The sequence below is a fragment of the Scedosporium apiospermum genome (assembly GCF_000732125.1).
Source record: "Scedosporium apiospermum strain IHEM 14462 chromosome Unknown SEQ_SAPIO_0088, whole genome shotgun sequence".
NCBI lineage: Eukaryota > Fungi > Ascomycota > Sordariomycetes > Microascales > Microascaceae > Scedosporium > Scedosporium apiospermum.
The window spans coordinates 692,686-704,288 of NW_015971789.1; the positions used below are offsets into that span (position 1 = coordinate 692,686).

The following is an 11,603-nucleotide window of genomic DNA, read 5'->3' on the forward strand; positions in this document are numbered from 1 at the left end:
CGTCAATTTCCATCAAACGGAGCGAGGTCAGTTGATGACTGTCGAAAAAGGGGCCTTCGACAGGCGGGCTTATGGGAGCCTAGTCGAGTGAGATCTCGAATTCGTATTCCGGTTCGCACGCACGAAGGAGGGCGGTCGAGAGGAACCATGCGCCTGCCGGCCAGCGTCCAATCCCACGCCTGGATTTATCAATATCTTACAGGCGCCGCATGTGATATTTCGCGGGCTTACAATGCATTTGATAGTCAACATGACTGCATACAAAGTATTCAACGTCATTTATCAATGTAGTCCCAGTCAGGATTTCTACTTCGTAGGTCCGCCCGACGGGGAGCAAGCAAAATCGTCGCTGCAGATAGCCAAGGCAAGGAATACATTTGGAGGCTTTTGCGACTGGACGCCAAGGATTGGCGGCTGCTCTCTGGAAGGGTTGAGGCAATAATATGCCTCCGAGATTGGGTCGCCTCACCTTCTCGCCGTGAGTCCAAATCAATAATGCCAGCCATCCACTCGCAGCAAACATCGGGATCAAGAAGGCTAGAAATTCCGAGGCTAGCGCGTCTGTTGACCTGTCTTAGCGGCCGCGAGGCTCGGGAGCTTGGAGAAACAGGAAGATGGGAATTTTGTGAGGTCAAGGTACCTGTGCATTAGACCAGATTGGGACGGAGATAATACGGATTTAGACTTAGTGGGATGAAGCCATTGATTGCTATGGCTGCACGGCATCATTGTCAGCACCACTGCTGATTGTCACTGTGTACCCTATTCATCCTTCATGGTCATGGACAAAAGACAAATGGATATTAATGGAAGGGTCTCGCCAGTCATTATCCAGCTTTGATTGGCCGAGGTCGTGCAAGGACTTCTGGAGGGAACAGCTCTCCAATCAGGAAGGACCCTATTTTTGTGGGGCGTGGATCATCGGCAGCGGAAATCAATTCAATCAGTTTCATGATGTTCGGCTGCCCAGCGGATATTTTCGAGGGCGGGACTCGATGTTAAAATTACTTGGTAGGTTTTAAATTTTGCGAAGAGACTCGTCGACGGAATAATTATAATTATAACCATCGCTCCCGAGATGATAGTCCGACTCTGCGCTGGATAAAATGAATTTTTCATTCCCTCTTATTACTTCGTGTGATGAATCTAGTAATTTCCTCAGTACAGGCGTCTCAAACACTTGGGCGCTCCTGGCAATCGAAACAGAGCCAGCAACCAAGGCTTGGCATCCCTAGCCTCACCGCAACCTATCGATGTCCATCCGACTTGGCGGATGCATTTGTGATGTGGCGGGTCCGGATCGAACCCCAGTCGCGCTGAGGTCTGCTCGCGGATTTCATCATAGAACAACCTAGTATTACTTGTACATGACATATTACAAGTACTCAGTAACAGGGTACGATCCGAAATACTGGCTGAGCACGTCCGTCCTTGACAGAGTGGGCTTCCAGATGCACAGGCCGAATTAGGTCGAAAACATTGATTCAATTGGCCACCATAGACGTCACCATGCTGATGACGAGTTGCCGAGTTGCGGGTGGCTGGAGGGCCACACTTGGGATGCCGTCAAATTGGTGTTGTCTGCTGCGTGGTCGCTGTCCTTGCAGGGGCACTAATACCAAGTCGTCGTGTAGCACGAAGTACCCGGAAAGTGTGGGGCGTTGTTGTGGTCCAGGAACGAACTCGCCGAGGAAAAGAGAGGTTGGGAGAATCTCATGGGTACGAAGTGGTGTAATGTTGGTTTGCGACTTATCTCCAAGTAACTTAGCCCACGCTAAAGTAGAGGGGAAAAAAACGAAGGGCTTTCTTAAAAGTTTTTGACGAAACCATTTGCGAAGAAAATATTTGGAGTTGTGTACGAGGTCATAATAAACGTCAACTGTGCCAGAGGGCAAACCGCATCGATTAATAAACACTACGTAGTTTACTACTAAAAGGCCACAATGCACAATTCAGTGTTCGTATTGAAGGGCGACCTGCCTCTTACGAAGTCTAAAGACGGACTTGGTTGGTGTATACGAAGTACACCACACTGATGATCTGCGAGAGAGGTGAGGGTTTCATCATGCCACCCCCAAAAGAAGTGGTGGACAAACCTGAACAAAAACAACAGGAACAATATTACGAGGGACGAGGTACGAAGTAACGAAGTAGTGTCCAGGCCTCCAGGCCAAGGCCGTACCAAGCTAACAACAACATTTGATCCGGCCATTTTTGCCCTCAACCTGGTTGCCCCCCAGTCCTCCAGCCCCTCCCCATTTTCACCCCATCATGATGTGCCGCTCATCAATTCCCTCTTCTTTCGCTTCGGTATCCACGGAGGAAGACTGTACTCCGTACTCATACTTCGCGTTCTATCTCTTCTTCGGAGGGACCGATTAGAGAGTGCTCACCTATCAGGCATAAATCACACTGAAAGGAGATTGGGCCGTCGGGCTACCGAGAATGGCTAGGGATAAACTTCGGAGGATGTACCCCGAAACACCAGGAACAGGAAAGGAAACAGGCACAGGCACAGGCACAGGAACAGACACGACTCGTCGAGCTACTGAGGTAGTTTAATAGTGTGTACAAAGTAACAGGAAGCAGAAGACTTGGCGCGCATGATTGTTGCTCAGCACTTGAGGGTCGCTGAAATGAAAGCACTCACTAACACACGCTAATCTGCGATCCCCGATCCGTAATGGATTAGATTTCATCATTGATGCTGAAAAGTCAGGTACCCACACATCAATCAAATGTACTTCGTTTGTACTGTTGTGCTTGCCCACTTGCCGTACTTCCAGATCAATGATAACAGCTCGAGGCGAAAAAGCCCGAGGCCCAAAAGGTCAAACAACATTCATCAATTGATCACATATAATCAAAATTCCCGCCGTCCGTCTTTGTCTCTTTCTCGAGCTATTGACCCTGGCCCTTGCTTCCTTCCCACCCACCCGCACATTCCCACGATACCCTCTCTTCGGGATCCAATCCGACGCTCCTCCCCAATTTGTACTTGTACTCGCACTTCCCCACCCACCCGAAGCAAAGTCGTCCCATCTCAAACTTCTCCCCCTTCACCCTCTTCACACAGCATCGTCATCTCTCGACTTTAGCATTGCTGCCACTATATCGCGATAATACCGCATTCTAGAGTATCGATTCTACGAACAGTAGTCTACTTGCGACAAAGCTTTACTACTACCGTCTGAATCCTCTCAACCCAGAGACAACATGCGTTCCCTCGTCTCAATCGTCATGGCCCTTGGCCTCGCCTCGGCCGCCACTATTACCGATTTCAACGTTGACCCAAACTCCGTTGCCATTCGCGACCGAGGTAATCCAAGCCACTTTTCTTTTTTTTTTTTTTTGCGCGGCGAAACGTCGAAGTGGGCTAACACGTTGAAATAGGTGCCTGGTGTATGGGTGAGCGAAACACCTGCGAGGCCCTCTGCCCCGGCGCCGCCAAGGAAAACAAGTGCGATATTGTAAGTTTTCTTCCCGCCTCGTACGACGTTCCGCCGCCTTCGCTCCTCTCGGTTGGTTTTTTCGTTTCACCACCGGAAGCTAATCGTGAGCTTTCGCTTCGCAGAACACCCTCGATTACACGTGCACTTGTAACAACGGAACCGAACCCGGCCTCAAGTACTACTCCGCCTCGCTTTACTCCTTCGTCTGCCAAGAGGCTTTCAAGCAGTGCACCGAGAGGAGCGCTGGCGACCCCGTTGAGCTCCCCAAGTGCGAAACCGATATCCAGGCCAAATGCGGCACTCTCGATGCCTCGAAGCTCCCCACCGACGATGAGGATACCAGTACTCCTACGGAATCCAGCGCTTCCTCGCCCACCCCCTCCGATTCGAGCAGCGGCAGCAACGGATCCGAAGACTCCTCGAGCGGTGATAACAAGGAAGGTGCTGCCGCCAGTGTCTTTGTTGGTACCAGTGCTGTCGCCGTTGCCATCGGAATGTTCGCCGTCCTTCTCTAGACACTTGACGAGGAATTGACTGGGAAATAAAAGACTTACTTGGAATCCAATACCTTCGCGCTGGCATATTTATTCCGGGCATGGTGAAAGTCGGGACACTAGGGCTTTTAGGAAACAGCAGAGTTAGGGCATCGGAGAGAGGAAGACAACGTGTGATACCCCCCCAGCTCCAGTAGCATCTGTTTCTTCTTCTTTTTTTCTTTTCAATTTTCTTCGTTCATTTTAGGAATTGTCGCCCCTCTCCTTGGTTCAACCCGCGCAGCTTCTTTCGAGACTCGCTGCCGTAGGCTCTGTCCCATACTTTGTTCTTTATTTGCTCCGCTCCCTGTCCTACGACATTTCTTTCCAGAAGCACCTGTCCGGTCACGAGATGACGATTGGTAATTAATTGATTGACGCATTGCTTGGAGTGATGGAAGGGCGAGGAGGTCTATATGTGCTTTGGGCGAATTGGAGGAGTTCCTTTTCTCAGCTGGAGGGGGGCTTAATTGGATGATGACTCGGTGAGATGGGCGAGGCCGGAGGTTTGGTTTGGTTTGTTAGTTAAACGTCGCCAAATAAAGATATCCCCACGCTACACATTGTCACGCATTTGTTTCCTTTCAGAGGGGTTGGGAAGAAGAAAGAAAAAGAAGAAAAGGTTTCCTTTGCGCGTTTTCCTGTTTCCTCAATCTACACACTGGTCTGGTATCCTGTTCATTTGATTCACGTACGTTAAGTTTACCAAGATCTTCAATTTCTACAGCTGACTGCAGAGCTTACTTGATGTCTTGCCCTGGACCTCGCCGATGACAATCAGAAGGAATGGTAACTCACCGCAATACAAAGAGCTCTATTTCTCTATCCAATTCACTCGAAGCCAAACAGCGAGCGCACACGACCGGAAAGCAATTTACAAAAGTTATCTCAGTTCAGAAGAAGCATCTCAAGAGTGTTTCCCGGCCCCCCACTTGTCTCACATCACCAGAGACACCTCGGGGAAGTTGGCCTCCGTCTGCGGAATATTCACAACCTGTTCACAAGCATCGACAAGAATGATTCTTCCCCCGGGCCTCAGAGCTCCTCGAAACGCAGCGATAGGGTTGACATGCCTGTTTCCTTCGCCATCGATGAGGTACGCCGCCCCCTCCAGAGTCTCGGTGCTCCACCCGCTGGTGAAAATGCGGTCCATCCACGGATACCCGCTCCGCGTGCCGGCGATGCAAAGCACGTCCAGCGAAAGGTGCCGGCACATGTCATCAGCCGTGCGCAGCAGGTCCTCCTCCTCGAGGTCGCCGGTCGCGTAGGCGCGGAGGTCGAGGAACACGGCGCGGAGCCGTTTGCGGTTAAATTTGGACCAGTCGAGGAGGGCGGTGTTGCGCCGGTCCGCCACGATCCTCTCGAGGACGGAGTCTAGGGATTCGGTGTCGAGAAAATTCAAGGTGTCGGCCGTCAGGAACTGCATGAGGTTATAGCCCGGACCTGGACGCTCATCTGGATCGTCGCCGATGTCGATGCCCGGAACCGTAATGGCGAGGACGGAGATGTTTTTGGAAACCGTGCTCTGGTTCTCATGCTGGTTCTGGCAGCCCCGGTACTGTTCAGGGATGACGTCAGCGCGGAAAGGTAGCTCGTGGAGGGCCCGCGGCTCAATGGCCAAGGGACGGCCATTCTCGATAGATTGGATGTTTTCTTGGGACAGAAGGTCGCCGAGAGAGGCGGACACGAAGGTGTATTCGGGCCACGTACCATAGCACATTGCGAGGCGCTTCGTGGCCTCGCGAATGCCTTCCTTCTCGTAAGCTTCCAGGGCGACTCGCACGTCGGTGGCCCCCGTCTCGGCCGAGATATCGGGGTCTAAGAGGTCGGTCCAAGAAACCTTGATACATTGGTGGCGGTGGTTGTGGAAAAGGGTACCTTTCTTCTTTGGATCCTCCGGGGTGATGTACGTCTGCCAAACGACTCGGCGTGTGTCTGATTGGGACCGACTGTCGCAGAGGCCCCATTTAGGGATGAAGTGGTTAAAAATGCAGGACTGAAACCCACAGGCTATAGCATCGCCGTAGATTTGGCCCATGAGCTCTGGTGGGAGAAGTGGGCTTGTGCCGGGGTTGGAGGGGGTATGGTTGGGGCTGTTCTTAAGGTAATAGTTATGGAAAGGGTCACCCATTGCCGTGGCCGTGGTTTGATTACGAGGTTTCTGGAAGTTGCCTGAGATCTCTTGGTTGAAACCCGTGTAAGTCTTGGGTGCGGGACTTGGGTGGATAGTCCTGGGAACGCCATGGCTAGTGAGAGAGAAGCACGAATGATATACACTTGAGAGGGCTTTCCCCGACACGAAGACTAAGTTTTCTTGTTCAAAGCTATATAATGAATTTCATTCTCGATTCCATGTATTGTATCGTGGTGGAAAAGGCGCAGACCATCCTTTGAAGGGATTTCGCTTCACACGACTACAGAACAAAGCATGGCGACTGGGCAACAACGACGAGGGAACAAGGAACGTGAGCAAAACAAAGAGAAGGAGGTTGGCGATGGATTGTGAATGAGGTATTACTTGACGCCAGACCCCTCTTGCCATTCTCCTATAGAACCAGTGCGGTACGCCTCGGGACCCTTCTATCTAAGAAAGCCCTGGAGGTGAGGTGAGGTGGATGGAGCTGGCTTTGGCCTACGAATCGAGAAGTGAAAGCCCGCTGTCTCGTCGATGGGAATTGGAGGAGAAGGCGGGAGGCTTCGAAGAGCTTGGTTATGGCGGGCGGGTTTGGCGGATACAAAGACGCCGTCGCGTCAGAGAAAGGAAGAGGCAACAAAGGGAACTTGATTCTGGCACGTTGGAGATCGTCGCGGAAAGCGGCGCCGTTTGTCTCTCGGGCGTGGTTAAGTCTCAAGTTCTCGGACACGCTTCATTGAAAGCTCTTTTCATAAGCTAGTTTAATTCAATGCTCAGAATGCATGGCGAGGCTTGCACTTGGAGATGAGTATTAGGTATTCGAGGGTAACACTGGGCCGTGATGCATCGTCAGCGCACGCAAGGCTCAAATCGGCTAGAAATCCCTAGCTTCCCAACAAATGCATATTTGGCTTGGTCCGGTCGGGTTAGGCCTCCCGTGGGCGTCGGATGCATTACTAGCTTAGATGAATGCCAGCCGACCTATTGATCGAGATGCATACGCAAAATACGAGGTTTGATGAGCGGCCTCTCCAGGAGTGAGGTTGGTGGCGAAGATTTTTCTTCCTTCCGCGACTCTCAACAATCCTAGTTTACCATATCAATACGCTCCGGTAACGGTCGAGACAGGTGATGCCGGAGAAATTGTAACAAGTTGATGTTTATGGCATTTGCCTCTTCCTGTTTTTTTCTTTTTTTTTTTAGGGAATGGCAACGGCAACCCCGTCATCACACTGGTCCAGTTTTGACTCGGGGAACCGGGAGGCGGAGTTCGGAGCCGGGAGATGATGATCTGAAAATGGAGGAAGGCCAGAAAAGAGAAATATAAAGGCGATCCATTGGATGACTACTTAGTATGTGTTAGACTTGGCGTCAAAGAGCCCAACAGGTTCGAGCACTCGTTCCTACTTCCTACGCCTTGCCATATTGGATAGCCTGAAGATTGAAGCTACGAAGTACACGACGAAATAGTTCCTCCCGGCTGGTCTGGCCCAGAAACAGAGCTCCAGGCACATCATGAAGTCTGGTATCTTGGCCAATCGTCTACCAATGGAGCTTAAGCTAACGGCGGCATCCCGTGGCTCAATCCACCCACCGGGTACTTGCGCACTCCGTACACTCATTACCACACGGCTTCGAGAGAACATGCTAAGCTGGGAAGCCGCATCGACTCCTCCCAGCCAATCGTCAGGCAATGACCACTCGCTAGTTAGCGTCAATGGGGAGCTACGTGCTTGGAGACGAGACTAAGACAGGTACATACATGGAGGGGTTGAAAAGCTTGAAACAATGTGCGGAAGTACGAAGTAGCTTAATCCTGGGAATTAAAGTGTCGAGGTATCAATCCATTGATCAATCTATTACCTCACAAGTGGGACATAAGACATAATGTAGCTCGCGGCTGCCTCCAATGTCAACGAGGGAGGATCAATATCGATGTACGCAAATGTACACTTACGATGTCGGTATCAGTTAATGTCACCTCCGTCCGAGGTAGGTGCATTGTCGCAAGCTCTTGGGCCAAGCGGTGGCCGTTGGGTAGCTCCAGAGCTTGATAAGGTACTCCATACATGGGATATTGGTGGGACATTTGACATTTGATGATGCTGGTTTGTACCTTCCCTTGTCCCTTGCGCGGGGCAGCTTTACCGCCATATGACACAAAACCAATGATACGATCGCGCTGTACCTCGACTAGCAGAGCAGGCACTATCAGCTCGTGGGCAATGAAAAGAGCGAAGGAATGGCGAACAAGACACAATCGAATGACACCTTGTTCGTTGTTTTAATACTTTAATGTTGTAGCTTGCCTGCTGTTGCCATTACATAGCTACAATTGTGTACTGTCTCGCAGAAAATAAAAGCCCAAGCAAGGAAGGCCCACCTAGCTCCTGCTCCTGCTCCTGCATCTCCTTTCCCCTCTACATATTAGACACTCTTCTCCTTATCCCCCTCCGTCCCCGCCTTTCCCTTCTTTCGAACCTCGAGCGCCGCTTTCAATTCCAAGCAGCTTTGAATCATCTCCTCGAATATCTGTGTTCTTCTCGATTGAGTCTTATTTCACAAAAATTCAGAATGGAGATCAAGACTGTGCAGCTTACTCCCTTCACCGACCAGAAGGCCGGAACGTACGTCATACTCTGCCCCTCCCCCTCCTTTTCCTCAAGCGGTCTGCAGACGAACTACGAACTTGGGCGCCCTTTGCTAACCAGCACTTTTGTCACGTAAAACAGTTCTGGTCTGCGAAAGAAGGTCACCGTTTTCCAAAAGGAAAACTACAGCGAGTCGTTCGTCACTAGCATTCTCCTCTCCATCCCCGAGGGTGCTGAAGGTAAGAACGTTCAAACAATTCGTGCCCTTGAAGTTCCAGTTTCGCCATGCTCCAAATCAAGCTTGCGCCCAAGGAGGGGCAAAACCACCCACCCTCCTATTTATGAGTGCGTTTAGACATGATCTGACATCGACTTGCGTTCAAATAGGTGCTTTTCTTGTGATTGGTGGTGATGGCAGATTCTGGAACCCTGAGGTCATCCAATTGATTGCCAAGATCGGTGCCGCCTACGGAGTCAAGAAGCTCCTCATCGGACAGAATGGCATCCTCTCCACGCCTGCTGCCAGCCACGTTATCCGCAAATACAACGCTACCGGCGGTATCCTCCTAACGGCCAGCCATAACCCTGGCGGTGAGTCTATACCGAAATATCATATGTAACGGGGTAGACAGTTGCTGACTGAAACCTCTCACTTCTTGTAAAGGTCCCACGAACGATTTTGGTATCAAGTACAACCTTGCAAACGGCGGCCCTGCCCCGGAGTCCGTCACCAACAAGATCTATGAGGTTTCTAAAAGCTTGACTAGCTATAAGATTGCTTCTCTTCCTGAAGTGGATACCTCCACCATTGGGACTAAGACCTATGGCACCCTCGAAGTGGAAATCGTTGATAGCACCGCCGATTATGTGGCTATGTTGAAAGATATCTTCGATTTCGACTTGATCAGGAAGTTCTTCAAAGATCACCCCGACTACAAGGTCTTATTCGATGCTCTCCACGGCGTCACTGGACCTTACGGAAAGGCAATCTTCGAGACTGAGCTCGGCCTCAAGAACTCAACACAAAACTGTGTTCCCAGTCCCGATTTCAATGGCGGCCATCCCGATCCCAATCTGACCTACGCCAGGAGTCTTGTTGACGTCGTTGATAAGGAGAATATTCCTTTCGGCGCGGCCTCGGATGGCGATGGTGACCGAAACATGATCTACGGCGCCGGCTCCTTTGTTTCGCCCGGCGACTCCCTGGCAATCATTTCCCACTACGCGCATCTGATTCCCTATTTCCGCAAGAACAAGGTCCAGGGGCTTGCCCGGTCCATGCCTACCAGCGGCGCTGTCGATCTGGTTGCTAAGAACCAGGGTCTCAACTGTTATGAAGTTCCCACTGGGTGGAAGTTCTTCTGTGCCCTCTTCGATGCTAATAAGCTCTCTATTTGCGGCGAGGAAAGTTTTGGCACTGGCAGCAACCACATCCGCGAGAAGGACGGTCTGTGGGCTATCGTAGCCTGGCTCAACATCATTGCCGGCCTCGGCGAGGAGAGGGGCACCGCCCCGGCCATTAAGGAGATTCAAAAGGACTTCTGGAGCGTGTATGGCCGCACGTTCTTCACTCGCTACGACTACGAGAACGTCGATAGCGACGGCGCTAATAAGGTCCTCGGTGTCCTGAAGGATCTCGTGGCTGACCCTAACTTTGTTGGAAGCGAGGTTGAAGGTAAGGCTCTTGCCCTGTGATCTGTGATATGGCAGGCGTAAAATTTGTCGATCGAATATCTTCTGACTATTTCGCAGGTCGGACCGTCACCGAGGCTGGCAACTTTTCTTACACGGACCTTGACGGTTCGGTTGCATCCAACCAAGGACTCTACGCCCGCTTCTCCTCTGGTACCCGCATCGTTGTCCGGCTGTCCGGCACGGGGTCTTCCGGCGCCACTATTCGACTCTACATCGAGCAGCATAGCAGTGACCCATCGACTTATGAGCAAGATGCCCAGGACTTCCTAGCTCCCGAGATCAAGGTGGCTACTAGACTTCTCAAGTTCAAGGAATATGTCGGCACTGACGAGCCTACCGTGAAGACATAAAGCGTCGGCGGGATAGGGGGGGATGTCAGAGTAACCAACATGTTTAATGCTTAATGATACACGTAGCACGAGCTAGTCAATTGACGCCAAAAGATGGTGAAATCTAACCAACACCAAAAAATTCCACCACTTGTTGCCAATACGAGTTTTCTACAACATCCAGGTATTGACCCATTCATTTTCACACCGTCCGATGCTTTGCACTAGGCTTTGCACTACAAAGTACTAGAGGTTGGGGCATAATGTACCATTTGAAGTCATATATATGAGAGGACACGCAAATGCATTCCGAAAGAACAATACCGAAAACATGACCCGAACCAAGCCGAAACGATGATGACAGTAAAAGAGAAATGAGAATTGAAAACCAAAAAAAGCTGTGCGGGCAGTCCGTCTCCATGCCCACCGCATTCCTCCCGACCAACAAGCGGCGTCTTTTCCGACCTCTTCCTCCCTCTTCTATCCCAGACCGAGGCTGCCAAAAATTCCATCCAATGCTCAAGGTGATCATGGGGGAGAGAACTCGGACTGCCTGCCTTCTCCCTGTTCAACCAAGAACCAATCCACAAAGCAGGAGCAACTAAGAACTGCCATAGAGAATATAATGGGGAGGGGAATTAATAGATATAGGGGAAGAAGAGTCATCCAAGACTCTTGAGGGTGTTGGAGTAAGTCTAGGGCTTCGTTCCGAACGGATCTGATCTGCGAGCCTAGTTGTTTTTCTTTCCTGATTTTTTTTTCTTGGCCCATGAAATGGATCGTTTGCTCATATGCGATTTCGTTTCGTCGTTAAAAAAAGCTGGAGAATGCGATCGAGGTATTAACACAAAAACGCATAAAAAAGCGGA

At 50.8% G+C, this 11,603-nt stretch overlaps 2 protein-coding genes and 1 pseudogene across 2 annotated transcripts; 2 read left to right on the top strand and 1 right to left on the bottom strand.

The window, feature by feature from the left end:
* Window positions 1-3,216: 3,216 nt before the first annotated feature.
* On the top strand, window positions 3,217-3,967 carry SAPIO_CDS3202 (uncharacterized protein; the record flags this gene model as incomplete). Its single annotated transcript, XM_016786049.1, has 3 exons — window positions 3,217-3,319; window positions 3,394-3,470; window positions 3,575-3,967. The coding sequence occupies 3 exons, from the start codon at window positions 3,217-3,219 to the stop codon at window positions 3,965-3,967; spliced, it is 573 nt and encodes a 190-aa protein (XP_016644055.1).
* Window positions 3,968-4,922: 955 nt separating this feature from the next.
* Window positions 4,923-6,116, bottom strand: SAPIO_CDS3203 (annotated as a pseudogene; the record flags this gene model as incomplete).
* Window positions 6,117-8,693: 2,577 nt separating this feature from the next.
* Window positions 8,694-10,755, top strand: SAPIO_CDS3204 (Phosphoglucomutase; the record flags this gene model as incomplete). Its single annotated transcript, XM_016786050.1, has 5 exons — window positions 8,694-8,746; window positions 8,852-8,949; window positions 9,098-9,301; window positions 9,375-10,385; window positions 10,463-10,755. 5 exons carry the CDS (start codon window positions 8,694-8,696, stop codon window positions 10,753-10,755), a joined length of 1,659 nt encoding a protein of 552 aa, XP_016644056.1.
* Window positions 10,756-11,603: the final 848 nt, after the last annotated feature.